The sequence below is a fragment of the Ammodytes marinus genome (genome assembly GCF_949987685.1).
Source record: "Ammodytes marinus genome assembly, chromosome: 4".
NCBI classification, from domain to species: Eukaryota; Metazoa; Chordata; class Actinopteri; order Uranoscopiformes; family Ammodytidae; genus Ammodytes; species Ammodytes marinus.
In genome coordinates, this window is record NC_137233.1 from 32899466 (window position 1) to 32925790 (window position 26325).

At 41.7% G+C, this 26325-nt stretch overlaps 1 protein-coding gene across 1 annotated transcript; it reads left to right on the top strand.

Moving 5' to 3' along the window:
* The first annotated feature begins 1864 nt into the window (after positions 1-1864).
* On the top strand, positions 1865-18308 carry txnrd3 (thioredoxin reductase 3). Its single transcript, XM_080025607.1, has 16 exons — positions 1865-2202; positions 2830-2890; positions 3883-3992; positions 5162-5269; positions 5487-5559; positions 5685-5804; positions 5955-6097; positions 6455-6570; positions 7690-7915; positions 8127-8219; positions 8895-8971; positions 12137-12293; positions 14969-15076; positions 15612-15707; positions 15819-15953; positions 17176-18308. Exons 1-16 carry the CDS (start codon positions 2086-2088, stop codon positions 17236-17238), a joined length of 1803 nt encoding a protein of 600 aa, XP_079881733.1. The 5' UTR covers positions 1865-2085; the 3' UTR covers positions 17239-18308.
* Positions 18309-26325: the final 8017 nt, after the last annotated feature.

Genomic DNA, 26325 nt, shown 5'->3' on the forward strand with positions numbered 1-26325 from the left:
GAGATACTGGGTCGGATGAATTAGAAGCTATTGGAGAAGGACACATAGATTTTCCATAATAATATTAATTTAAAATAAAATATTATGCAGGGTCCTCTGGGATGGGCTTGTTGCTCTTTTTCTTTTATGGGACATATTTCTCTGTAATATAATAATAATAATAATAATTGATAGGTTTTATATAGCGCTTTATTGCCTAAGCACTCAAAGACGCTTTACAGGGTTCCAGGTTCAATTCGTTCACACACAGTCATACCGGTGGTGGTGAACTACGAAAGTAGCCACAGCTGCCCCGGGGCAGACTGACGGAATATAATGAGTGCATTTAAATTATTTAAAAATTAAAAGCGCCATATTACATTATATTTTTAAAATGTGCCACGGGCCAATCAATCAGTTTTGACACCCCTGCACTAGTGGGTTAACTAAGAAATGCAAAAAAAAAAAAAAGGGCCATATTACATTATATTTTTAAAATCGGCCGCGGGCCAATAAAAAGCGGGCGGCCCGCGGGCCGTAGTTTGGACACCCCTGGGCTAGACTATGTGTGAAAGGGGCACTAAATTAACCGAAGTTCTACAACTTTCCTGATAGCCTATGCGGCATTGACTAAACAATTATTACTTTGGAGTAAAATTAATGTCAATATGTAAAATATTTGTCCTACTACTGATAGCCTATAGGTATGAAATAAAAAAATGCACACATGAATGGATTACTGAGGGTTTATACCAGGCACAGGGCCACCTTTTGTTTAGGTTCTGATAATCCATGCGGCCTATAAAGAACTATCTCTGTGGATGTCGATGGCATTACCCAGGGCCATACAGCTCCGAGTGGCGGCCAAGCCTTCCACACGCTGTTTTGGAATTTGGGAGTTTGAGAAGGACCACGGAGGAGATTACATTGTCACACTCAAAGGCTGATGTTTATGTTTGTGATGATACAGTATTTTAAATATTCACTATAGTGAAATGAGCCAAAGTAATGAATGTTAAAATATGTGCAGAAGTTTTTTTTAGTTGTTTTTGGTTGTCAGTGAACATTTTGTTAAGGAGGAGGCACGGGGATACGGGCTCATGACCTCAGAAGACTATCATTACAGTAACTTGTTCGCCTGTATCTGTTTGTATTGTATTAGTAAAAAAAAAAAAAAAAAAAAAAAAAGGAGTGGTCCTTTAATTATCCGTAGTCTCCTGTCTCAAAATCTAATTGGGCCATAATCTGTTGGCAAATTGGGGTTCTGTTTAATCACTACTTGTGATACACTACTTTCACCAGCAGATGGCGGTAAATGACAAATTATTTGCTCAAATGTTGGTCCATGAGCAACCTTACATCTGATTGGTTACATGTTAGACAATCAGATGTACGGTTGAGAAAAATATGTAATGGGCAGGAAGACATTTATTTTGTGTAGGCCTAGTATTTATTTATCTTTCATTCTGATGCTATATTGTAAGACTAAGATCCATACACGCTGGAGCTTAGTTGTTTCTTAATTTAGGATTAGCTGCCTCCTGCAGGTGCCTGTAGGCCCCGTTGTTCCTATATCGTTGACACAACTAGTACGAAGTAATTATGTATTTTACCATAACACGTGCCTAATCACATACTTTGGATTTGATCAGCTATTGGCTATTTCGGGTGAATTAATGGCCTTGTACTAAAAGGCAACCCTGTGACGTTTTTATGGATGGGCGCGTTTTGAAGCAGGAGATTAACCGTGTGGGCGGAGTTCTTCCTGTTGACAGGGATCATACATATATGGACAGGGGATGAACAACTGCAAATGCGGCGAACGAGGTGAGTCAAATCGAGTGCACCCAGAGTAGCAAGGCAAGAAATAGTAAAAGACGTTTGGCGCGGTTGCCAGTCTAGACTAGGCTATCTGCTGACAGCACAGGGAGAAGAGCCGAGGTCTGCCTTTCTCGTATTTTCCTCTCGGAGAAAGGGACTCAGTGGCATAGAGACATTTACTAAGAGAGGATTGGTGCGTTATAATTTGGGTGTTCTGCCCTCAACTCTCTAGTTCTCCGTCTATCGAAGCTTGCCCTGCGCAGGCGGGCGGAAATAACCTGGAAAATGCCTCCCATCGAAAACGACACCGGGAAGAAGGATCTCAAAACTCGGATACAAGGCCTTATTGACTCCAACCAAGTCATGGTCTTCAGCAAAAGCTACTGTCCGTACTGTGTTAAGGTAAGGTATTCATTTAGTCTAAACGGGAGGCTTTGCAAACGCCGGTGGGAAACTTCCATCTTCTCCCGCGAAGTACACGGGCTTGGTCTATTTGCTGGCTACTGCTCGCTCTACACACCGTCAAAGAAAACGGTTCGCTGGAGGCTACATGCAAAGTGCATCCAGCTCAAACCCACTGACGTCAAACTGTTTGCTAGTTTACGGGAGGTAGACGCTCGGTGAAAGATAAAGTGTCACACACGTGTTAGCAGGTTATCTGAACGTGGTCGTTTCCCCTTTTTACAAAGTTAGTTACATAATTATTGACTTTTTGTTCATAGCTTAGCCTACTAAACTAACCAGCCCGTAAATTAAAGACGTCCTGTCAATTCGGCAGGCATAGCGTTCACAAAGCAGGCTTGTTTTGTTTGAAGTTCCTATCTACTTGGTGTGATTTCCTGTTGCTAAATTCTGAACAAACCAGTGTTTTTAAACTAATGTCAGTTTGTTGAAGCAATACATCAGTTTTAAGTGAATATTTGCTAACATGACAGGATTTTTCTTGCCTATAATGGCGTCCTTGCATTGGGAGAATATATATTGTAACTTGAGGGCATTAATATCTTTCTCATCTGTGTCACTGTGTAGGTGAAAGACTTGTTCAAAGAGCTGAAGGTCGAATGTAACGTGGTGGAGTTGGATCTCATAGGTAAGATGGAGACGTAATTAAAGCGCTAACATGCCATGTTTATGTTTGGTTATGTCTCTGGTAGTGTGTTGCTAAGTAATTCAACTCGGGTAGTTTAAACAAAGCAAGTCGCAGTTTATTTTTCAATTATTCATCCAAACTCAATGTGGTGCACGCTGCTGGTCCATTCAGGACTGAATGTTGTACAACTCGATCACACATTTGGTATTGGTACAATGTTCTCAACCCTATGATGCCTCTTAAGAGCTACACTTGCATGTTGCTATTCTCTTAATATAGTTACACTTTAATTGGCCCCACCTGTTGCCATTCATTATCGGACTCTCAGACTAATGGAGGCTGTTCAATAAACCTTTCATTTTGATTTACAGTAAACACAGTTTTTGTAATAAGATAAACGTCTCTATTGTGTAGAAGTTATTCCTGTTGAAACTGATACTGTGTGTTAAAGAGGCACTTACAACTTAATTAACCATTTATTAATATGATGGTAATGTAAGTTGCATTTGAATCTACACACTTTGCAACAACACATGTGAAAACTGTCCTCCACTATACAGTATAGTAGGGATGTTGAGTTAGCCCGGACTGCTGTTGTCTTCCTTTGCAGCTGCTCAAAACCTGCTGAGTCACTCAGTGACCATGTCTTGGCCTGGTGCCATATCTCAGTTAACTCCCACCTATGCTCTGTCTTGCACTAACATATTGAGACAGCAACTTCCGCTAGTTTGACAATACTTGAACCTTTTTAACTTCCCAACATTCAAAATTCAAGACAAAGTAATATCTTGTAAGAAAGTGAAGAGTGATATGATTTTGACCAAACTGTTAAAATCAATGGGCACAGCGGAAAGCCTGCAACTGATTTAAAAAAAAAAAAATATTGCCCAATCTTAGAAGATAGATACTATTGCAGATTATCATGTCCTTTGGAAAATGACCATGGAATGCTTCAACAATCCTATTAACAAACAATAACCCTTGTGTCCCAGAGGATGGAACCAACTTCCAGGATATGCTGCTGGAGATGACTGGACAGAAAACGGTCCCCAATGTCTTCATCAATAAGACACACCTAGGAGGCTGTGACGACACACAGAAGGTGAGGAACCAACGTGTGCATCTGATGGACTGTCTCTTCTGTGTTCTTCCTTCCTGCCCGGCCTCTTTACAGCTCCAATGTTGCTGGACAGTCTATTAGTGCCAGTGCTCCATTAAGCCTAGACATTTCCCCTCTAGTTAAAGGGTTGGGTAAAAACAAAGTATCCATTGTGAGACCAAGTGGATCGTAGGGGAAAGGATGGAAATGTTATCCTGAATATTTGTCAATGAAGTTCCAATTGACTGTTTAAATGATTTAGTATTTTGGTGCTCAAAATCGTGTTATACAATCCATGCACAGTATCTCTTCAACTCAAGATCACTTCATGAAATGTTATTCAATCAAGTGGCTTGTTCAGAAGCATGTGCAATCAAGCCTGTATTGCTTGTTTGTTAGAAACAAGAAGCCATAGGCACAGAGTTTTTGTTTTGTTAATGCAAAGAAAGAGGTGTAACCCTAAACTATCTAGATGTGCCAAGCGGACGTGCCACTGAACCATGCATTTTCCTTATCCAAATACTGGAAACATAACAAAATGGCAACGGCGATAATGCCCTGTGAGGTGTCGTCTTTCAGGAAGGTGGTGAGCTAGGTGAGGAAACTCTGCATTAACAGCGGCTACACTCCATGTCTGCAAAGCTCTGTACGTAGCAAACATGCTTAAAGGGAGAGTCTATGACATTACACAATCCATGTGTTCCAATACCCATACTTCCCTACTATTAGTATGCCAGAGAAAGATTTAGGATGTCCCAATACATGCAAGTCAATTGTAGTATGCTGAAAATACACAAATGCCCCTCTAACTCCAATAGCATTTTGGAGTATCTGTCTTTATTCTTGACATGTCTCGACATAATGAAAAGAAAAATTTCCTTATCTGATTTTTTTCTTCTTATTTGCTGTGACCCTAAAACTGTTCTGTACTTTAGTATGTAGTATAGAAAAAGTATGTGATTTAGAACGCAGGGTGTGTTTCCCACAGGATTTTGGGTAACTGTGGGGGGTCCCAAACCCTGTAGGAGGGTCCGGGGGCATGCCCCGCCCCCGGATGAAAATGTTGTACTTTTTAAGTAAAAAGCATCAATCTGGTGCACTTTGAGAGGAAAATGAAGACGCTAAATCAACTGTCATATCGTGATACAACATTGTGTTAATGTCTCCTCCAGGCCTTTAAAGACGGAAGCCTGCAGAAGCTTCTGAGCGGAGACAATGAGTCTTATGACTACGACCTGATCGTGATCGGAGGAGGGTCTGGAGGCCTGGCCTGCTCAAAGGTGATAGGACAAACACATGTTGAAGAGTTACTGTAGTGGATGTTGCTGTGTCGTGTACATTTTGTGGTTTGCACAGTGAGTGAAACTAAAGCTAATGTGGTAACGCTGTAATCAGTAGCCACTGCTATTATTGAGCCGGTAACTGTTTGAACTGGCATACAAAGTGTGAAAAGCTACTGACGTAATGCTGCAGTAACACTGGCTCTGTGGACAACAGGAAGCTGCGCTGTTGGGGAAGAAAGCCATGGTTCTGGACTATGTGGTCCCCACGCCCAAGGGAACAACCTGGGGTGAGATGCTTTGTTTCAGGGATACCCGGTGGAAAAACATGTGATACGGTATTCATTTGAATCTAATTTCGGTTTGTATCTAAACAGTTGTATATGTGTTCTTCTGCTGTGTGGGGGGGTATCAGGCCTCGGTGGAACCTGTGTGAACGTGGGCTGCATTCCCAAGAAGCTGATGCACCAGACGGCCATCCTGGGCACGGCCATGCAGGACGCACGCAAGTTTGGCTGGGAGTACGAGGAGCAAGGTGAGGGCTCAGAGCAGAGACCCAGGAGGTCAAGGAGGGGGGACATCGCACCAGCCTGGCGCGGTAAATCAGAGGAATGCCTCGTCAGTAGTCACCTCTTGTTGCATTGCTTCCATTAATAAGAATCTCCGTCTGTCTGTCTGTACTCAGTGAAACACAACTGGGACACGATGAAGGAGGCGATTAACAACTACATCGGCTCGTTGAACTGGGGCTACCGGGTGGCTCTGAGAGACAAGGACGTCAACTATGTCAATGCCTATGCAGAGTTCATTGAACCACACAAGATCAAGGTAAACAAAGTCATTGTGAAATAAAAGGAACGTGTAATGTTTTCAACAGATGCAAGTTTTATTTTGACATTGTCTTATCTACTGATTTGGTCCAGTTCCCATACAGACAGACACCTGTCCATCATCTTGATTAACTGCCTTTTTTCAAATGTTTTGTTAAGCTGCGACACTCTTTTAGTTTTGTTTATCTTGAAAAGGCTTTGCTCCAGCACCCTTTTTTGGCTGCCTTTCAGCATTGTTGTTTTTGGCTTTCCCTAATTGAGATCACATCAGTTGTGGAACACCCAAAGTAAATAGACGGAAATAAAAAAAGCTGCTACTGCAATCTCTCACAGCTTCTGTTTGTTTTTCTGACAGGCGACTAACAAACGAGGGAAGGAGACCTTTTACACAGCAGATAAGTTTGTGTTGGCTACGGGTGAGAGGCCGCGCTACCTGGGTATCCCCGGAGACAAGGAGTATTGCATCACCAGGTGAGGACCGAGGGCCAGTTAAGTGTCTGCTATAAAGGGGGACTGTAGCTCAGTGGGTAGGGTGGTCGACCCGCAACTGCAGGGTCAGTGGTTCGATCCCCCGTCTCCCCGCCACATGTCCAAGTGTCCCTGGCAAGACACTGAACCCAAAAATTGCACCCTGCATGGTAGCTCCTGCTATCTGTGTATGAATGTGTGCTCCAGTTGTAAGTCGCTTTGGATAAAAGCATCTGCTAAATGACATGTAATGTAATGTAAGATGATTCCCAAGCTCAGAATACTGCTTTAGCTGCTGTGTGAAGGAACCTGTCATGCCATAGTGTGCCTTCTCTGAAAACACAAACACACCTTTTCATGATGGAGACGCTTGTCTCCTCCGCAGGTGGCTGAGCCCCGGGGGCATCAAATCATCTTGGTTATGTAAGATTATCCTCAGGTGTCTTTGGTGACTATGCTGCTGTGTTGGCAACCTACGTGTATACTCATGCTACCCACTTATGGAGCTTTTCCATTACATGGTACCAGCTCTTGCCTTGGAGACTGGGTACTTTTCTGGAAGTGGTTTTCAATTACAAGATAGTACCCATGAAGGCACTAGGCCTATCGGACGATATAAAACAAATTAACACATTAATTCCCCCCCCTGTGCTTCAGACTTATGTTAGCTTGTCAGCTGTGTAGGTGTGTTTTGGCTGCTATAATGTAACGCCAGCTACATTGACACACGCAAAGCTAATCACTTGACTTAGATGCATGATATCGCTGCCTATCTCTTTAATTTGACAGATGACGGGTACGAGCTTAGACTGAAATGTTGCGCAGCACAACTGTATGCTACACATAGCCTAGTTATCAATAGTTAAAGGTTCAGTAAGCTAAATGGGACCTTTTAGCTAACTTCCTGTCAGTGGCTGCAGTTAGCAGTCCCCTCGTCAACACATTAATGCACTGCGGACTTAGCAGCGAGCTGGTGAAATATGTCTTGAATGTCTTTGTTCTTTGAGTATTTTTAACCCAATTTATATATATATTTTTTTCCCTTTTTAATCACTGTAAATGAGGGCAACCTCAGTGTATCATTGGTTGACTTGAATTGAATGGTTTGGTCCTCTCCACCAGTGACGACCTCTTCTCGCTGGCGTACTGCCCGGGGAAGACCCTGGTGATCGGGGCGTCGTACGTGGCTCTGGAGTGTGGAGGCTTCCTGGCCGGTCTGGGTCTGGATGTCACCATCATGGTGCGCTCCATCCTGCTGAGGGGCTTCGACCAGGACATGGCCAACCGGGCCGGGGAGCACATGGAGGAGCACGGGGTCAAGTTCCTCCGCAAATATGTCCCCGTGAAGGTGAGCCTCAGTCAGATAGCTAGTCAGCGGGTCAGGGACAGTTCCGCCTCAGCTCAAATGCTATCTTTTAAAGTACATTTTGATTTGGAAATGTGTTTAATAAAATAAAAAATCGAGATTACAGCAAAATCTTCTAGTCGATTTTTTTTATTTGACAACAAAAAGCAGTTTTCTTTCCATTTGTTGACTTTTTTGTCTGTGTGTCTGTCAGATAGAGGAGCTGGAAGCAGGCACTCCTGGCAGACTGAAGGTGACGGCCAAGTCCACAGAAACCGACGAGGTCATCGAGGGAGAGTACAACACTGTATGTACCGATCTATCACTTCATCCTTCCCTTGACTCTAAAAACCATCTCTGTAGTTGTATTGATATAAATGTACTCACCTGTCTCCCGTCAGCAACGTTTAGTGAGTTGCTGTTAATGTTTTTTATAACGCACATGTTCTGAGGGTATATTAATTATTTTAACTTCTGTGAATTCTTTCTTCATGTAATGGGTTACTCTTCATAATAAGTGGCTGAAAGCTACACACCTGCAGTTAGGAGCGTCGCTTCACTTGATATTGTGTCGTAAATTGCAGTATGTCCGTCCTGGGAGAGGGATCCCTTCCTCTGTCAACTCTCCCTGAGGTTTCTCAATTTTTTTAATCCCGATAAAGGGTTTTTACTGGGAGTTTTTTCTCAGCCGAGCTAAGGGTCTAAGGGCAAGGGTGTCGTACTGTATAGAATGTAAAGCCCACTGTGGCAAATGTCTATTTGTGATGTTGGTCTATACTAATAAAACTGATTTGATTTGTAAACTAAGCTGATTCTCAGCTCTACTGTGTAAAAAGATCTTAAAGTAGATTTAATCATCTTAAACTAACTGAACCATAATGCGTTGCACCCATTGGTGTGTACATAAGATGTCTGTCACTACCTTGCCGAAACAACTCGAGGACTTCCTTCCAACTAAACAATCCATTTCCTTGTTTGTCAGGTTTTGATAGCAGTGGGCCGAGACGCATGCACAGACAAGATCGGCCTTGACAAGACCGGGGTCAAAGTCAACCCCAAGTAAGTGTTTATTATCTCATTGTATGTTTTTTTTTTTTCTTCTTTCTACATACGTCCCAACCCATTACAAGGGTGTGCCTACGCCTTTAAGACTCCCAGTACAGTCATGGTGATTCAGCAGTTATTGCTCTGCAGGGGAGGTGTGTGTGTGTGTGTGTGTGTGTGTGTGTGTGTGTGTGTGTGTGTGTGTGTGTGTGTGTGTGTGTGTGTGTGTGTGTGTGTGTGTGTGTGTGTGTGTGTGTGTGTGTGTGTGTGTGTGTGTGTGTGTGTGTGTGTGTGTGTGTGTGTGTGTGTGTGTGTGTGTGTGTGTGTGTGTGTGTGTTGGGGGATTTGGTAGGGATATAGGATCGGTGCCTTGTTAGCAAGATGAGAGCCCCCTGTACACTGCATCAGTTGGCTTTTTAAATGGTTTAAAATCAAATAATCAAAATGTAAGAGCTTTTCATGCTTGTCACATAGATTGTGTCTGCTCTTGTTTAATGGGCTCTATCTGGGTGGATGACTTCCATCAATACATAACCTGTTTAAGGGCTGAAGTTAGAACAAATACAGTTAAAAGGTCTAACAATTTTATTTATTTCAACATTCCTAGCTAAAAAAAAGTAGCCTTTGCTTTGAGGAGGTTGTCTTTCCACTGTTTTGTGAATGGCTGGTTGAGCCTATGAGACCAACAGGGATTAAGACAGCTTGAGGCGCTCAGGGAGTCACATGCCCCAGTCTCATGACCTCAGTAGTATTCAGATGAAGCCGCCTCATGGTCAGAAGGGCCTCTGAGTTCAGGGGCTAATGTAAAGGAGAGTAGAACCTGGCTTGGATAAATACTAAGACAGATGTGTTTCTCCATTCTGCCCCACGTCATAAGTTTAAATAAATACAAACCAATTATTATTAATTAATAATTAAAGGTTCAGTAAGCGGAATGGTCAGTTTAGCTAACTTCCTGTCAGTGACTGCAGTTAACAGTCCCCTCCCTCGTCACCACATTAATGCACTGCGGTCTTCAAGCAGCGAGTTATCTAGCATCATCTCAGATCCATAAGTGTGATAAAACGTGATTAAAAACCATCAAAACAGACATTAGGAAGGATTTTTACCTGCTCTGCTATTGTAGGCACATACACATTAACCCGTCTGTCGCTCTGCACCAGGGATGGAAATTAACACCCGCCACATGCCAAATGCGGGTAGATTTGCGTGCTGGCGTGTAAATTGTGTCACTTCACCCGCCACTGTGTCGGGTAATACTTTCCAGTCAGGTCCGATCGAATTTGCATATTTAATACATTCGTCATGAACATGATGACAGGGCGCTGCACAGTCCCACAGTTTCTTTTTGCCTTTCTAGTCGAACTGAACTACGGCGCCATCCGCTCCGCTAGGAAATACTATCTGCGAGTTAACGTGTGGAGGCATAAGTCGACAAATCAATCGACTTACTTTGCCCCCTTTTTTTCTTCCCACAGCAGAGGTTGAGGTGCTGAAAATAAAGTGAAAACTGCGCTTTTCCTTTAAGCAGCAGAGCTGCCGCCGTTGTTACAGTATTTGCATCAAAGCCCTAATGGTAATACAAATGAGATGCTTTATTTAAACGCTGTCCGTGCTTAGAGGTGATTTTAATTGTGTCGGCTGAAACAGAAACTAACGGAGGGATTCGGCTCACTATAGTCCCTTGAGTCGCGCAGTCAGTTTGTCGACATGGCTTTGTGTTTTAAGGCTCGAGACATACAATCAGATCGCATACAAACAGGGAAGCCTTTCCCATCGGTATCGCTAACGGGGAGAATATCCCCGGTTATTATTTGAGCCTCAAACCACAGAGTTCTTCCCCGTGCGGTGGCTCGCGCACTCACTAGTGATCTCACGGTGAAACGCTGCTTTGCTCGGACGAAGGCATCGTGTGTTTCTAGATGATTTAACGTCATAGTCTCAGACGAGCGTTTAACATTATGCTGCATCTTTTGCACTGCACTGTTTTTTATCAACAGTGAAAACATGGTCCCACAGCGGACTCTTATGTGTAGCTGATTACTTCATGCACGCACCTTGCAGAAGTGACGCTCCTGCAGCGCGCTCACGACCAGACGTGACACGGTGACATCTCCCATTAATAAAACGGCATAACTCCCTGATTTTCAGATTTCTATTTTTAAATTCGACTTGAGCGCAAGTGGAAAACCGGTCAATGTGTCGACACATTCACATCCCTAATGCATATGGAGAAAGTGATAAACACTACCACACCACAAAGACTGATCAGACCTGCATCTCTTATTAGTTAATGATATGAAATGTTGATATTGTGCACAATATCAACATTTCATATCATTAACTAAAAAGAAAAAAGAAATCTAAAGGTAACTTCAATACTGTATTATAATTATTGACTAAATGATGAAAAAAAGGTGTCTGCAGGGCCAGTGAAAATATACAAGGGGCCAGTAAAACTCGGATCTATTGGCTAAGCGGGCCAGTTGGGAAAAAAAGTTGCATTGAACCCAGAGTATATATGGAGTTCAATTATACAATGTTTTGAAATAAAGATGACGTGTATTGTGTATCATATATAGTAAGAGTGTACCATTTGCAACTCAGTTCCTTGGTAGCACCTACTTACAGTACAAATGACTTCTGATGGAAAACATTTGTATGAAAAACACTTTCATTAGCTATTCTTACTATTGTATTGTTTAACATTAACGCATATATTAAAAAAGATATTGCATATAAAAAGTGGCTGGTAAAAAAGATGAGTGGCTGGTAGATTTTTAAATCTACCTGCCACAGTGGCTGGTAGGCAAAAAAGTTAATTTCCATCCCTGCTCTGCACGTGCACCGGCAGTGAGACGGGTGCCAGTTTGTAGCGTTCTCTCTTCTGATTGGTTATCAGTAGTGGGATCCCCGAAAAGTTTATTTGCCGATTACATGCAGAGCGAGTGACTGAGAGATCGGCTTTATGAAACGTGCACACTGTATAAGTGATCACTGTATGAATAAAGAGCGATTTAACACTTATATTAATATAAATAAATCGCTTACTTCACCTTTTAATCAGAGGCTGACCTTTATTCTGGCTAAAATAAATGTAATTCTACCCTAAAAAGGCAGACAATATGAAAGGTATGGTTTGTGATCCCTCACTGACCTCTCCGTGCCTTTTCTCTTCAGGACTGGTAAGGTTCCAGTGAACGATGAAGAGCAGACCAACGTGCCCCACATCTACGCCATCGGAGACATCCTGGAAGGCAAGTGGGAGCTGACGCCTGTAGCCATCCAGGCTGGCAAGCTGCTGGCCCGCCGCCTCTATGATGGCTCCAAACTCAAGGTAAGAGACACATTTTCCTGTGAGCGTGTTAGATTTGTACATGCTAAAAACAAGGTGATAACTTACACGCAACACCCACATAAGACACATGCACACGTAAGAGTCCTGCACGGCTCCATTTTATAGACCTGCATCTGCCCGGAACCCTTCATTTAAGATCCTCGACCCGACCTGCCACCCGTGATCAAACACACATAGACGCTACAGTCTCCCTGACGTGTGTGTGTGTGTGTGTGTGGGGGGGGGGGGGAAGCGTGTGGCTGTGTGTAAAGGAAGAGAAAAGAGATGGACGTCACCTGTTCGCTTCACAGTAAACAATAAGAACAACAAGCTTCTCATGATGGATAGGTCTTGTGTCCACATACCTGCAAACTCGTCGCTTTTCGGCGAAAATCGCCGTTTAGAATCAAAATATATGACCCACGTGAATCGTATAGATCCGAAGAGTTTTTGTTTTTGGGAGGGGGGGGGGGATAGCGGCAGCTGCCAGAGAAGTCAGCCAGCGCTTCCCAGACTGGACTGTGTGGGCGAGTTACCGTAGTGTGAGACAAGGGAATATCGTTATCTTGGCAATAAAACATCTTTGGTAGACGTCATGAGTATTGTCCAATCAGCGTTAAGATCGGGCACAGTAAAGCATCACTGCTGCCGCTGTGTGTTCAGACTTTAGAATTGGCTAAAAGTCTCAATCAAAGCCCTTTTGATAATAAAAAATTAGAGGCTTTGATTAAACACTGTCAATGCTGCAGAGGTTAATGTAACAGCCTACTGAAACAGAAACTATACGGAGGGACGCAGCTCACTGTACAGTCCCTTTATTTAGTCGCGCTGTCAGTTTGCCGACATGGCTCTCTGTTAGACTCGAGACATAGAAAAAGATCGCGGAAGCCGTTCCCGTAGACAAAGTTAACGGGCAGGATATCCCCGACTGATTTCATCCATCAAACCACAGAGTTTTTTCTGAGCGGCGTCTCACTCGCTCACTGGGTCTCCCGGGTCACAGCGATCGACTCGCTGCTTTGCTGAGGCGGAGACTTTGTGTGAATTTAACATCACGGTCGTAGACGAATGTTATAACTTTATGCTGCATAGTTTGCACTGCACTGTTGACCCACACAGGACTCTTAAGTGAAGCTGACAGTTTAATGAGCGCACATTGCAGAAATGAAGTGTCTGCAGTGCGCTCACAATCAGAGCCGACCGACAGGCCCCCCTCCCCCCCCCAATTTATTTTTATTTTTATTTTTTAGTTTGTGTGTTTGATATTAACATCATATTATTATATCATACAAAAAAATGAATACAATGTTTTGATCTAGATTGCGTAGTTAATAGCCCAATAATTTAATCAGTTCATCTGGGAGGTAATCCAAGTTTAACTGATCACGTCACGTTCACGTCCAGTGTGTATTGAGTTTATTTAAAAACATTTGGAAATGGGGCTCAGATGCCCATGCACTGTATAAGCTATTTCAGCCTCGTCTGTGGAAAAAAAGATAGCTGGACAACAGAGTTCTTCTGCTTCATTCCTCTCACTGCATTTAAAGAAGCTTCTAATTCATCCGACCCAGTGTCTCCAAATTATTTGTTCACACAAAATTCCTCAGATTTAGCCTCTTAATTTCCCTCTCAAAGTGCACCAGATTCATGCATTTCACTTTAAAAAGTTTAAAAAAAATCTCCCGGGGGGGCATACCCCCGGACCTCCCTAGGAGGGTCAGGATCTCAGATGGCTATTATTTTCACCCAGCTGGACATTGGAGGCAATAGTGGAGAACTCTGGTTGTGTGAATGATATTTAACAATAGCCAATCGTTTTGACAGCGAAAAACACCCGACCCCCCTAGAAGGGACGGGTGTTTGTCACCTTTTTCACCTCCTATGAGTTTGCAGGTCTGGTCCATTCTTCCGGTAAAGTGAAGAGTAAAGTCGCCCACTGTTCGTCTACCCCGATGAACAGTGGGCGCTGAGGACTCCTCTTCTTCCCCATGTCCACTATCATCTCCTTTGTCTTGTCCGTGTTGAGGGTGAGGTTATTGTCCTCACACCATGACACCAGACTGGCCACCTCCCTCGTGCAGGCTGCACACAAATTTCACCCACGGCCTGCCCGCGTTTAGTTCATTTCTACCCGAGCCCGTAAATGTATATAAACGAAAACAAATACACAGCTTTATTTGCAGGACTCTGGCACACAGTCTATAGGATAGTGGAAGTATTTTCCTTTTTCTTGACTCATATTAATGATGATGCTTTTGGTGTGTGAAATTGTTGCATCTTGAATGAAACTTATTTAATAGTGAACTAGAAATTCCAGTCCAGCTTGTCAAACGGGTGATGGGTTAGGGTGACTGTTAAGGTGTGCCACAGTAAGTGTTATTATAAAATTATATTAATTACATTTAGCCATTTTTGTTCCCCCTTTTTTTTTTCAAATTTTTAATTTGTACTAGCAGTGTTGTATAAAATCCCTTATTCATCCACTGAGTTGAACAACAATCTCAAATGCAATGAAGGAGAACACTTTTAATGTCTTCTGTGATATTTATTTTGTCGGCACAATGGCTCTTTTAAGAATACGAGAACTCTTATTTTGACTTGTTATGTTAATGCATCCGAGTTAGCTTAAAGGCTAGCTTTCATCACAAACTAATGGACTGACTGTGTTGGTGCAGTGTGACTACGTCAACGTTCCCACCACCGTCTTCACCCCACTGGAGTACGGAGCCTGTGGCCTGTCAGAGGAGAGAGCCACTGAGCTCTATGGACAAGACAACATCGAGGTGACACACACACACACACACACACTATCGCACAATCATCTGAATAATGTATAAGCGATCTGGTTGACCTGACTGTTACGCTTGTAACAGACTTGATTAAAGTATATTCAAAGAATGTATTCACTGATTTAAAGAGTTCTACTTTAATCAGTGAATACATGTCATACATTCGTCTCACTTGCATCTAGATTCTGCATATAGTCAGTCACATGACACAGCCATCTTGTAGACTTTGATGTTTAACAGTAGCTGGGGTTGTGTTGCCTTTTGATCAGTCAAAGAACTTGTCTGGTTACATTTGTTTTGTTTGCGATTTCCCCCTCCTTGAATGTGTGTTTACAGTAAGTGAGCCAGCCAGGAAATCTTGTGTATGACTCAACGTTACAGTCATATGAACTCCTCAGTACACCCAGACAGAATTTGACTGTAGATTAATTTTTTGAATGTGTCATTACCATAAGAACCTGTCTGCCTAAATCTCATGAATGTGACTTCCGTTGCACTAATCACCCTGTGTTCTGCTCTCTGTTTTCAGGTGTTCCACAGTCTGTTCTGGCCCCTGGAGTTCACTGTGCCCAACAGAGACAACAACAAATGTTACGCCAAGATCATCTGCAATAAACTGGACAACGTACGTTTCATTCTTCCTTTTCCCACAGTTTGAGCCTGTTTGCATTTGGCTGCTTGAACATGTGATTGTGTGACTCGGAGGCTCATGGTGTGTTGTTACTGTTAACTATAGAGTCGCGTGATCGGGTTCCACTATCTGGGTCCTAATGCCGGGGAGGTGACCCAGGGTTACGGTGTAGCTATGAAATGTGGAGTCACCAAGGAGCAGCTGGACGGCACCATCGGCATCCACCCAACCTGTGCTGAGGTGAGAAGTCAACTGTCATTATTAACTTATGGATATGGATAGTACATTTTTCCTGTATTCATTTGTTTTTTACTTCCATCCCTTGGTGGTCTGCAGTGTGGGTTGGTCCAATGTTTGCCTTCCGTCATATAATAGCTTACTGTCAAATTATAACTCAAATGCAGTGTTGGGACTTTGACTCTGGCTCACTTGAAAATCTTTGCCTCCTGGTCAATGTAAAACTTTCAACGTCATTTTTAATGTGAAAACAATGTCATTTGCACGAGTGGGCAATAACAAAATGGCCTGACGCTACAGCCCAGTCTAAAATATTGTTTGTGAAACTGGCTAAAATACTCATCACTCTTTTTTTACAGTGTATTGCAATACTATCCTGTTGACTTGACTAGTGACAATGAGTTGACTAATTTTTTTTAGCAGAAAAACACCATAAAACATATTTAACTTCAACATTAAGTTGTGCATGTGTGAAGTCCTGATTGTAGATTTCAGGCTGATATGTAAAGATTGGCTCTCGCATTCAGAATGAAACTGAAAACAAAACCAAAAATCACTCTGTACTTTGATCAGCTTCGCCACGGTCATGAACCTTTGCTCTCTGCTAAAACATTTCCTGCTCCCCCCCCCCCCCGGGACGTGGTTCATTTTTCAGTGTAATTCTGTATGAATGATCTCTTGTGTGCCAGACACAGACCTGAACAGATGAAATAAGGGCACAGCCACAGGCTATGGCTTAAAGAATTAACATGTCTGTTTATGGTGGAAGATCCTTTTTTAAGTTTTTGGTGGATCTTTAGCTGTATTCATATTTGAATGTGATTTTCTGTCATCTACGGTGATGCATTCAGTGCTGTAATTAGCTTAATTAAAGATCTCAACATTGCATACTCATTATGATAATTTAATATGGTGATAATTGCAGCATTACAGCTGCTTAAGTGCCTCCTGTTTGATGTTTTCTATTACTTGCATTTCCATTTGGTAACAAAGTTTGGCAGTGTTAATGACACTGTGTAATGCCCATGTCCCAATTTAATATTCTAAACCTGCGGGAAGCCTGTAAAAGCTTTATAATTAAAGCCTGGTCGAAAATGGTCAAATCTTTATATTATATCAAAGTTGTCTCCAATAAGCAATGACAAAAATCTATTTATTTTGGATTTGGGTTTTCAGGGTCTTTAAGCTTCAGTGCCTGACGTGTGTTTCTCCTCATCCTTTTTAGATCTTCACCACTATGGAAGTGACCAAGAGCTCTGGTGGAGACATCACCCAGTCCGGCTGCTGAGGTTAAACCCTGCTGGTTTAGTGGGCTGCTCTCATGTTAGACTCTCCTACCATCTCTCTCTCATCAGCCTATTAGCTTTGCTCTGCTGTACAGGGCAAACAACAAACACCATGGCCCAGCATCTCATATGGTGACTGAGTGAGCTGAGGATGTGAGCTAGTTTTGATATGAGTGCAGCCTGCTGAACAGCGGGGTTACTCTGCTGATATTTCCACTGGACTCCACCAGTGTGTCCTTCTCAGAGGAGTACCAACACACACACACACACTACTGCTGAACGTGTGTGTGTGTGTCTGGGCTGTTTGTGACGTCCTGGCCCGTAACCTGAAATACTCAGATGGGCGAGGATCGATGTCCCTCTGTAGAAGCACCTGAGGGTGGTCCAAAACCCTTCGTCCACCCCCCCCCCCCCCCCCCCCCAACTTAAACACTTCTCATTCAGCCCTGTTATATAGGTGGCATACAGACAGAAATTGTCTAGAAGTAAAACTGATTTAAATTGGCACACACCAAGGTTTGATAGAATTATGGCTCTTAACTCTGGTCCAGCTTGTGACGGAAACTTATTATTTAATCTAAAGGGTGTGTTGAGTGTGTATATTTGACATGCCCTCATCATTCCACACATTCCTCTGACCAGATCTATAAGATGAAATTGAGGTGCGCACACACGTGGCCGGTAATATTTGTCTTTTCTGTGTGGAGGCACCAGGGCTTTCTGCCTTGGTGAACTCCCTTATATTTACCAAAATGTTCCAACAAACAAAGTGTGCAGAGAGATCAAGAGCCGACAAGCCTTGACGTGCTGCATCACAACACTTATCAGGTGGAATTGAATGGAAAAATACCAACTGAATTGTACTGAATGCTGTGTTCAAGAAAAACACATTTTCAAAAAGTTTTTACTCAATTAATTTAATGCGTGTTTGTTGCATCTTGCTGTTCTACATTATGTGTATGTAAAAGATAAATGCAGTCTTTTAGAGGACATTTTTTCTGGCTGCTGTCAGTGACATCTGTATAAATGACCACTGTAGATTACTCTCAAGATTTAATAAAGGATGAATTCACCTTCACTGACTTTGACTGTGTCTCATTGATCTGCAGCCACAAACTCGAAATACTTTGATGCTATGTCATGCTATCTAGCTAGCCGGCAAATTAAAGGTGGAGAAAGCTTGTTGTGAAAATCAGTCTCCTCCATCGGTACTGTGTTTGGGTGAGGGGAAAAAAATGCAGTGGAAATGCTCTGTAAACGGGTATGTTGCCAGCTACAGCCCCTCCTATTTAAAGATCCTTTGTTGACATACCATTTCACAGAGCATATTGCCTGTGTATTAACACCAGCTTTTATTTCAGAGCACATACAGTAGTGATGTAGCAGATCAATAGGAAATATCCACATATTTTTACAGGTTATTTTGATTTTTTTACTTAGATTTTTATATCTTGGCACTTTATTTTTAAGCACTTTATGACTCCCCAGGCTTGTGTACATACTGTTGTGTTTTGTGTCCATTGTTGTCTTGTATTGTCAAGTGTTTTTAACCACTACCTCTTATGCTGTAATCAAATTTGCCCTTGTGGGACATTTAATAGAAACCTACAGTAGATCAATATCATGTTGTGCAGCCTATTCATGTGGCCTACATCAGAGAGCTGTGGAGATATAATAGCATGCAGCATTGGGTGGCTGTTAGTGTCTCAATGTGGGACTATTCAATCTGTACAAGTGGCGGTCTTGATCAATAGCGCACCGGGCTGGTGTGAAGCTTTTGTTGGGTTCAGGGGCTCCCATCTGAAAGCACTGTCACCTGCACAGGTCTCCATGACGACTCAGGCTTTGATTAGTTTAATATGGCTGATGCCTATTTAAATAAGACAACCCGTCAGTGATGTGAGGTAATTGATTCACTGGTGTTTGTTATTCCAGCGGCACACACAAAAGCAGAGGTCTGTCTTATACTGTATGTCTGTGAGGCTGCTGAGCTTCTGCTACCTGTGAACGGCTTGGCCAACTGCACTTAATGCACTGTGTATTCATAGTTTCACACAGCCAAATGGATGAGGAAGGGGTGGAGGGTTAGACCAAAAAAAGTTGCTTAATACATGTGCCTCACCCTGCACAGAATGAACCTCATTCCTCTAAAGCTGCATGGTTAAACGGCAGGTTGTCAGTTGATGCAGCATAAATTGACGCACTACATTTTAGTCAACTTGTTTCTTTGTGTCGGTTTGTGTTTCCTTTCCAGTCACAAAATGCCCTCCGAACATTCCAAAAATGACCAATTCTACTGTGTTAACATACCATTTTTTTCTTTTTTACAAAACCGATTTTTACAAAAAGTGATTTTGACAACAAGCATTCTTCAGAATCACAGACTCCAACTTCAATAGTAATTCATTGTGTCCTTTTCTAAACCCTTTGTGGTTGTTTGGCATCTCTGTAATGGTTTTGTGTCCGTTTGTGGTCATTCTTCTTCCCTTCCAGTCAAAATGTTCTCCGAACATTCAAAAATAACCAAATCCTTTTTTAGGGATTTATGGTAATGTATGCGTATATCAAAGAATTGTTCGCAAATATAAGATCAAAATTAATCTCAGAATGATTAAAGTCTTAACCAGAGAGAAGAAACCTCTTTCCCCCTGCGTTTCACATACTTTTTACTACACTACATAGTAAAGTACAGAAGAGTTTTAGGGCCACAGGAGATAAAAAACAAATCGGATAAGGGAGATTTTTTTTCATTATGTCAAGAATAAAGACGAATACTCCAAATTGCAATTGGAGTTAATGGGGCATCTAGGTATTTTCAGCATACTACAATTGACGTGCATGTATTGGGACATCCTATAACTTTTTCTGGCATACTAAATAGTAGGGAACTATGGGGATAGGAAAGCAGGGTCAGTGTCTTCGTCTTGCGGCTCAATTCAGTACTTTAGTCATTTCATTTTGAGAATATCTCACAACAACCAACATGCACCTGTTGCAAATCAAACTGACCGTTTTTTACTCAACCACCCTGCAATAAGGAAATGACATTTCACAATGCTAATGAATGGAACTAGAGAATCGACAAACCTCATTGCACTTAGCTGATATTATCTGTATAGGAATTATCCTTTATCTTTTAAAAACCCTCATTTTGAAACAGCGGGCAAGGCAAGTTTATTTGTAGAGCACATTTCAGACACAGGGCCACTCAAGGTGCTTTACAGGAGCAAGAGTAAAATACATCAAGTACAGAGTACACATTAGAAAAGAGAATGAAAAACATGAATATAAATAAAACATTTAAATAAAAACAAAAATTACATGTTAAAAGGGAAACAGAAAAGTCTTCAGACTTGATTTAAAAGAGCTGAGTGTTGCAGCAGACCTCAAGTCTTCTGGGAGTTTGTTCCAGATATTTGGTGCATTAAAACTGAGAGCTGCCTCTCCCTGTCTAGTCCTAACTCTGGGGACTGTAAGCAGTGGCGTGCACAGACATTTTGGGGGGCAGGTGCTCATTGCAAAAAAAAGCGCACAATATATTCTATCGATGAATGACCAAATCATTTTAAGGGTACTTGTACAAAATCCCCCCCTGGCCTAATGACTTTTAATACCCGGCCACACATAGTGTTTCTCAAAGGAATTTGGACCCCCCTGGACCTTCTAGGGGGGTCAGGGGGAATGCTCCCCAGGTGCACTTTGAGAAGAAAGCTAAGGCTAAATCACCTGTGTCAATGTGGGCTATTTAGTACTATTTTCTGGAATAATTTGGAGACACAGAATTACCAAAAAGCAGAAAGAAAAAATGTACGTGTTTGAAAAAAAAAACAGTCAGTTTCGGATTTTTTAAAATAATCCCTTATCCCGAATTATCTCTTTTTTCTTCAAAGGTTTTTTTATTAAATCACAAAGTATCAAACAGCTGCAATACAATGGATTATTAATTGTTTCCCCTTTTTTCCCTCCCGAACATATCCCACCCATATCCCACCCAATCACAAACAGTCCTGCATTAAGAGATCAACACACAAAGCAATACACAACGTCAAAAAAAACAGAAACGAAACACAAACACAAACACACACAACTAGAAACAAAAACAAACAACCAATATGAAAAAAAAAAAAAGAGGGGAGGGGGTAGCTACTCAACCATTGTGGTCGGTTTCTCATAATAGTCCAGGAAGGGGCGTCACAATCTATAAAATGTAGTCTCAGATCCATAGGCAGTACAACAAATTTTCTCCAGATTCATACATGACATAATGTCTCTAATCCAATCTGAGTGGGAGGGAGGAGCAGGATCTTTCCATTTGAGCAAGATAGCCCTACGAGCAAGCAAAGAGGTGAATTATCTCTTTGAAGTCTTCATTAGGCCCCTGATCTCCGTACTAATAATATCCTACTAAGGTAAACAAGATTTAGGTTTACAAGATTACTGCAAGTCTGGTAACATAGAAATAACTTATGGTTGGGACAAAATAATATAATTAGCTTATATAGCTTCATGATTTAGTACCACCAACCCACTTTGCGTAGTTAAAATAAAATGTGTGGACAGCTTTTAAGATATTTCAATAACATTTGAGGAACAGTTCAACATTAAAATCTGAGCTTTAAAAGGCCAACTGGTCTTAACTTAGCCTGGTTGTAACTGCTAAGTAGGGCGTAGTTAAGACCAGGCTTAAGAATGGGCGTAGTTAAGACCAGGCTTAAGAATGGGCGTAGTTAAGACCAGGCAGAATGGACAGTTAACATGACTCTGGTCTTGTCTTTTAACCTCTCCTTTCTAGGCATTATACTGCAATTTGTAAATAAAAAGAGACCAACCATATAAAATAAGACTGCTTGGTTACATTACAACCAGGCACAAGGCTACTTTATCAGCAGGCAATTGGGAATTGCCTGTTTGTCATTTAGCAAATAAATTACTGCATGTGTTAATTATATAGCCTAAAGTAAACCTAAACAACATTAAATATTCAGCATACTGATAGATTCACATGCTGTACCAGTGACAAACTCCGCCGAAATTAGTTGTGTTCATCACGTCATATCAATTTTTTTTTTTTTGGGCTAGCTTGTGAAGCAGGACAGTCGGCTAATTTATGCTCAGCTGTGTGGCGCTGCATGATAGAGGCTACTTTAAAACAGAGACAGATAAATGCAAGTTATAGCTTGGCAACTGAGGCTTTGGGGGCACACAATACACTCTTGACTCCATTCAATGTATGTGTTACCTCGCTGGTGGGGCAGGGCAGGCCGGGGAGTAGGTGTGTGTGTGCAGCAGCTGTGAACTGCTGCGGCAACGCGCCTCCGTTTGTGTCCACTCCATTCACGTTGAAGTGTGTGTGGAGGAGGAGGAAGGGGGGCATATTTATTGGGGCATTATTGTCAAACGTTTTTAATCGTTGAGCATTTATAGATGATAATGTCGGCATGGGTCACATACACTGTAAAAAAAAAAAAAAACTTTCAGATTTTTTTGATTTTTTTCAAAAGGGCACTTGATTGGGCCAGGGGAAAAGGGCACCACTTCAGGTCTACCTGTGCACGCCACTGACTGTAAGTAGACCTGTCCCAGACGACCTAAGAGCTCTGGACGGTTCATAACGGATCAGCAGGTCAGAGATGTATTTTGGCCCTAAACCATTTTGGGCTTTATAGACCAACATCAATAGTTTCCTTTGATTCCTGGGAAAGCTGGAAGTTCCCAGAAGGACACTCACGCCTTCTTCCAACACTAAAGTAATCACAGAGAGGTCAATCAGCCCTGTCTCACTATGACTTGCTCATTTTAACACAGTCCCCTTAGGCACCAGCCAGCATGAGTGACTGGCCATACCCAGACTTATGTAATACAATATATGACAGCTGTGGGAGGCGCATGACTAGAGGAAACTCCTTTTGCATTGTGCTTGCTGGAAGCGATTAACCCTCAGGTCAGTCAATGAGGTTAAGTCAGTGGATGAGCTACTAAACACATCTAAATGAAATGATATGCTAGTTATTGATTGATGAGATAAAACTGTCTTGATCTTAAACGGAGTCATGCAACCATTTCCTGTAAGATTTGGAAAAGTTTTATGTGAAGCTGGTGACTCACCCTGCATTTCAATCCCGATACTTCTAGACTGTGTATGTAGTATGCCAGAAAAATATTTAGGATGTCCCAACACCTCGATGTCCTTAAATAGGCCTCCATCCAGTTGCATTTTGTAGTATGGAAAAACAAAATTCTCTTGTCTAAATAAAGTAAAAAAGAAAAAGCATTTGATTGGAACCCAGGGCTACTCTGCTTCTTACCATTGGAAAAGACAATTACAGGAAAAGTACTCATTTCCCCACTAGATCCAAATTCAGATTCCAGATAGTGTCTTACACGATCTCCAGCTGTCTTGATTTACATGATATGCCCTGCATTCCAATTCCCATACTTCCATACTAGTATTAGTACGCCAGAAAAAGATTTAGGATGTCCTAATACATGCACGTCAATTGTAGTATGCTGAAAATACATAAATGCCCCACTAAGTCCAATAGAATTTTGGAGTATTCGTCTTAATTCTTGACATTTCTTGACATAATGAAAAAAAAAACTTCCTTATCTGATTTTTAAACTCTTCTGTACTTTAGTATGTAGTGTAGTTAAAAGAAAAAGTATGTGATTTGGAACGCAGGGTATTTGTGTGCACTATGATGTTACTTACAGTCCTTGGCCTCCAGAGGGCAGCCCACTTTTACAAATGATGGCATTCTTAAGGCATTGAGACTAGTCTTTTTTTAACTATGCTGAATACATTTTATTACAGCATGATATAATTTACATCATAATGAGCCGTAGTCCTCACAGACACACTAAGCTACAGATAATCAATTTCGTATTTATATGATGAGTTTCCAAACCAACTTTTTCCCCCATCAAATTGAGTTTAAAGGGGACATATTATGAAAAACAAAACATTTCCGGTGTTTGGGCACACTTTTTAGGCACACACAAGCTTCAAAAAGACAAATATGTCAGTTTCTTCTGGGACACTTATTTCGAAAAAAGGGGGGGAATTTGATGGTCTGTTCCAAAAAACACCGACTGATGACGAAATTGGTCGGTTTTCATTATCATAAATACTCCCACGGGAAAGCTCTCCAGAAACTCGGCAGTTGATTGGCAAATCAAGACGCCCCCGTTGGTAACCACACACACCTGGCTGAGCCTCAACTTGCTCATGCAACAACAGAGTAGAAGCAAGCTGCAGTGTTAGCTCATCCTCAAGCTACCATCACACCCCAGCCTCGAAGCAGACCGGGGCTGAATTGATTTACTTAATTTTTTGTTTGGCTATACCAACCTTTGCTTGGCAATCTAGTGTGATCTGCCGTTATACTGGAGTGTGGAGGAGTGTGTGTTCAATGTGTGTAATGTGCTTTAATTTATCCCTCCTATAATAACCAACGCCGACTGAAACGAGATAATGCCGCTGGGTTAAGTCGTTGTCGCTAGTTTAACCGTTAGCTTTATGCTAACGTTTAGTTCTGTGAGTCTGTCCTTGACAGCCCCTGTGTGAAAAACAGACGGGGAAACTGTATGGTGTGTTGGAAACTGAAGAGTATTTGTTTGTTGTTGACAGTGTGTAGTTATGCAAGCAGTCGTGGTACATGCAGCAGTAGGCCTATTACATATCCAGTGTAATGTACAATATAATAAACAGGAATACTGTAAGTTGCCTCTGCTGCTGTTTGTTTCCTGTCCATTATATTTCAAAAAGCACACAGTATCACTCAGAACTCGTTGCTTCTTGAGCAAGGGCTATACTGAACTTATTGGTAGCCTATCTTATTTAATAATGGAAGAAAAAATATATTTTCATTAGTTTGTAGCTTTGCCATAACTACAGATGTATGTATATTTCAGCTAGGCTACATGATATAACATTGAATGTGCCATGTTTTACAGATATAAGTGACCTGACGGACCACACTATCTGTTCCATCAGAGGAGGATGTGTTCACTGGGTGGGACAGGTGGTCTTCTTCAGGGCCCACCAGCAACAACTGGACAGTTACATACAAGTTATGGCTTTGCTTCTGTTTGATATGTACACTTTATATTTCCATTTCACTGGCTATGAATAAACTGCTGTATTTTTAAGTATGGTTTTGGTCTTTTTGAAATGTAATGATACTGTTTTATAAGAAATCTTCAGAGAGATAAAGGGTTGAATTAAAAAACGTATAAGTCAATGCATGTAGATCGGTCAGAAAAATAGTCCAACATCCTGACTATGAAAATGTGAGTTTCAAGTAATCCTTTACTACACGAAGCAAACAGTGACAGTTAGCAACACAATACATTTTTTAACAGTAAAACTTTATTATAAATGAGTGATCACAATACAAATGATACATTATCTACTACTAGATATTGAAAGGGTGTCAGATAATTTGCAGCTCTGACTAATTATTTCTATACTTTTTTTTACAAAAGATAATGGCTTTCCAGTGAATCTTGACATGATACATTCCTTTCCTGCCGCGTTACTGTACATGTTTACATGTTACCTCAGCATGGCTTCACAACCAAAGCTTTTTCACTCCACTTGGCTGTAGATCATTCCCCAGTTTAACCTGTAGAGACATACATAAAACGTTGTATGTTACAAGTTAGGAGGCTTTTGCATAAATACTTAGCTCATATTCTGTTATTGACTGTGAGTCTGTGACATATTTAAACTGTATTTACCTGAGGATACTGTCAGGGAAACCAGAAATCTTGATGCAATTTTCACAGTTTTCAGCTCAGACTCCTGCCTGACCAGGTTCAGTTGTAAAGCTTTTGGTTTAGAAGTGGTAAGTGTGCTGACATTTGCTGTAGAAATGAAGGTAAACATGGTAACATCGATCTCCATGCTGCATTGGCCAAAAGTAAACAAAACTGACAGCTGGGCGTGTGCCATGCCCATATAGGTAGGTATAGAGTAAATGAGCAGGGCGGTGCATGCACGCCCATGTAGATCTGACCAGTCAGAGCAGACTAGTATTTTTGCGAAGGGGGGTAGATGTCAAAACCAACCTTTTGAGATAGAGAGCAAA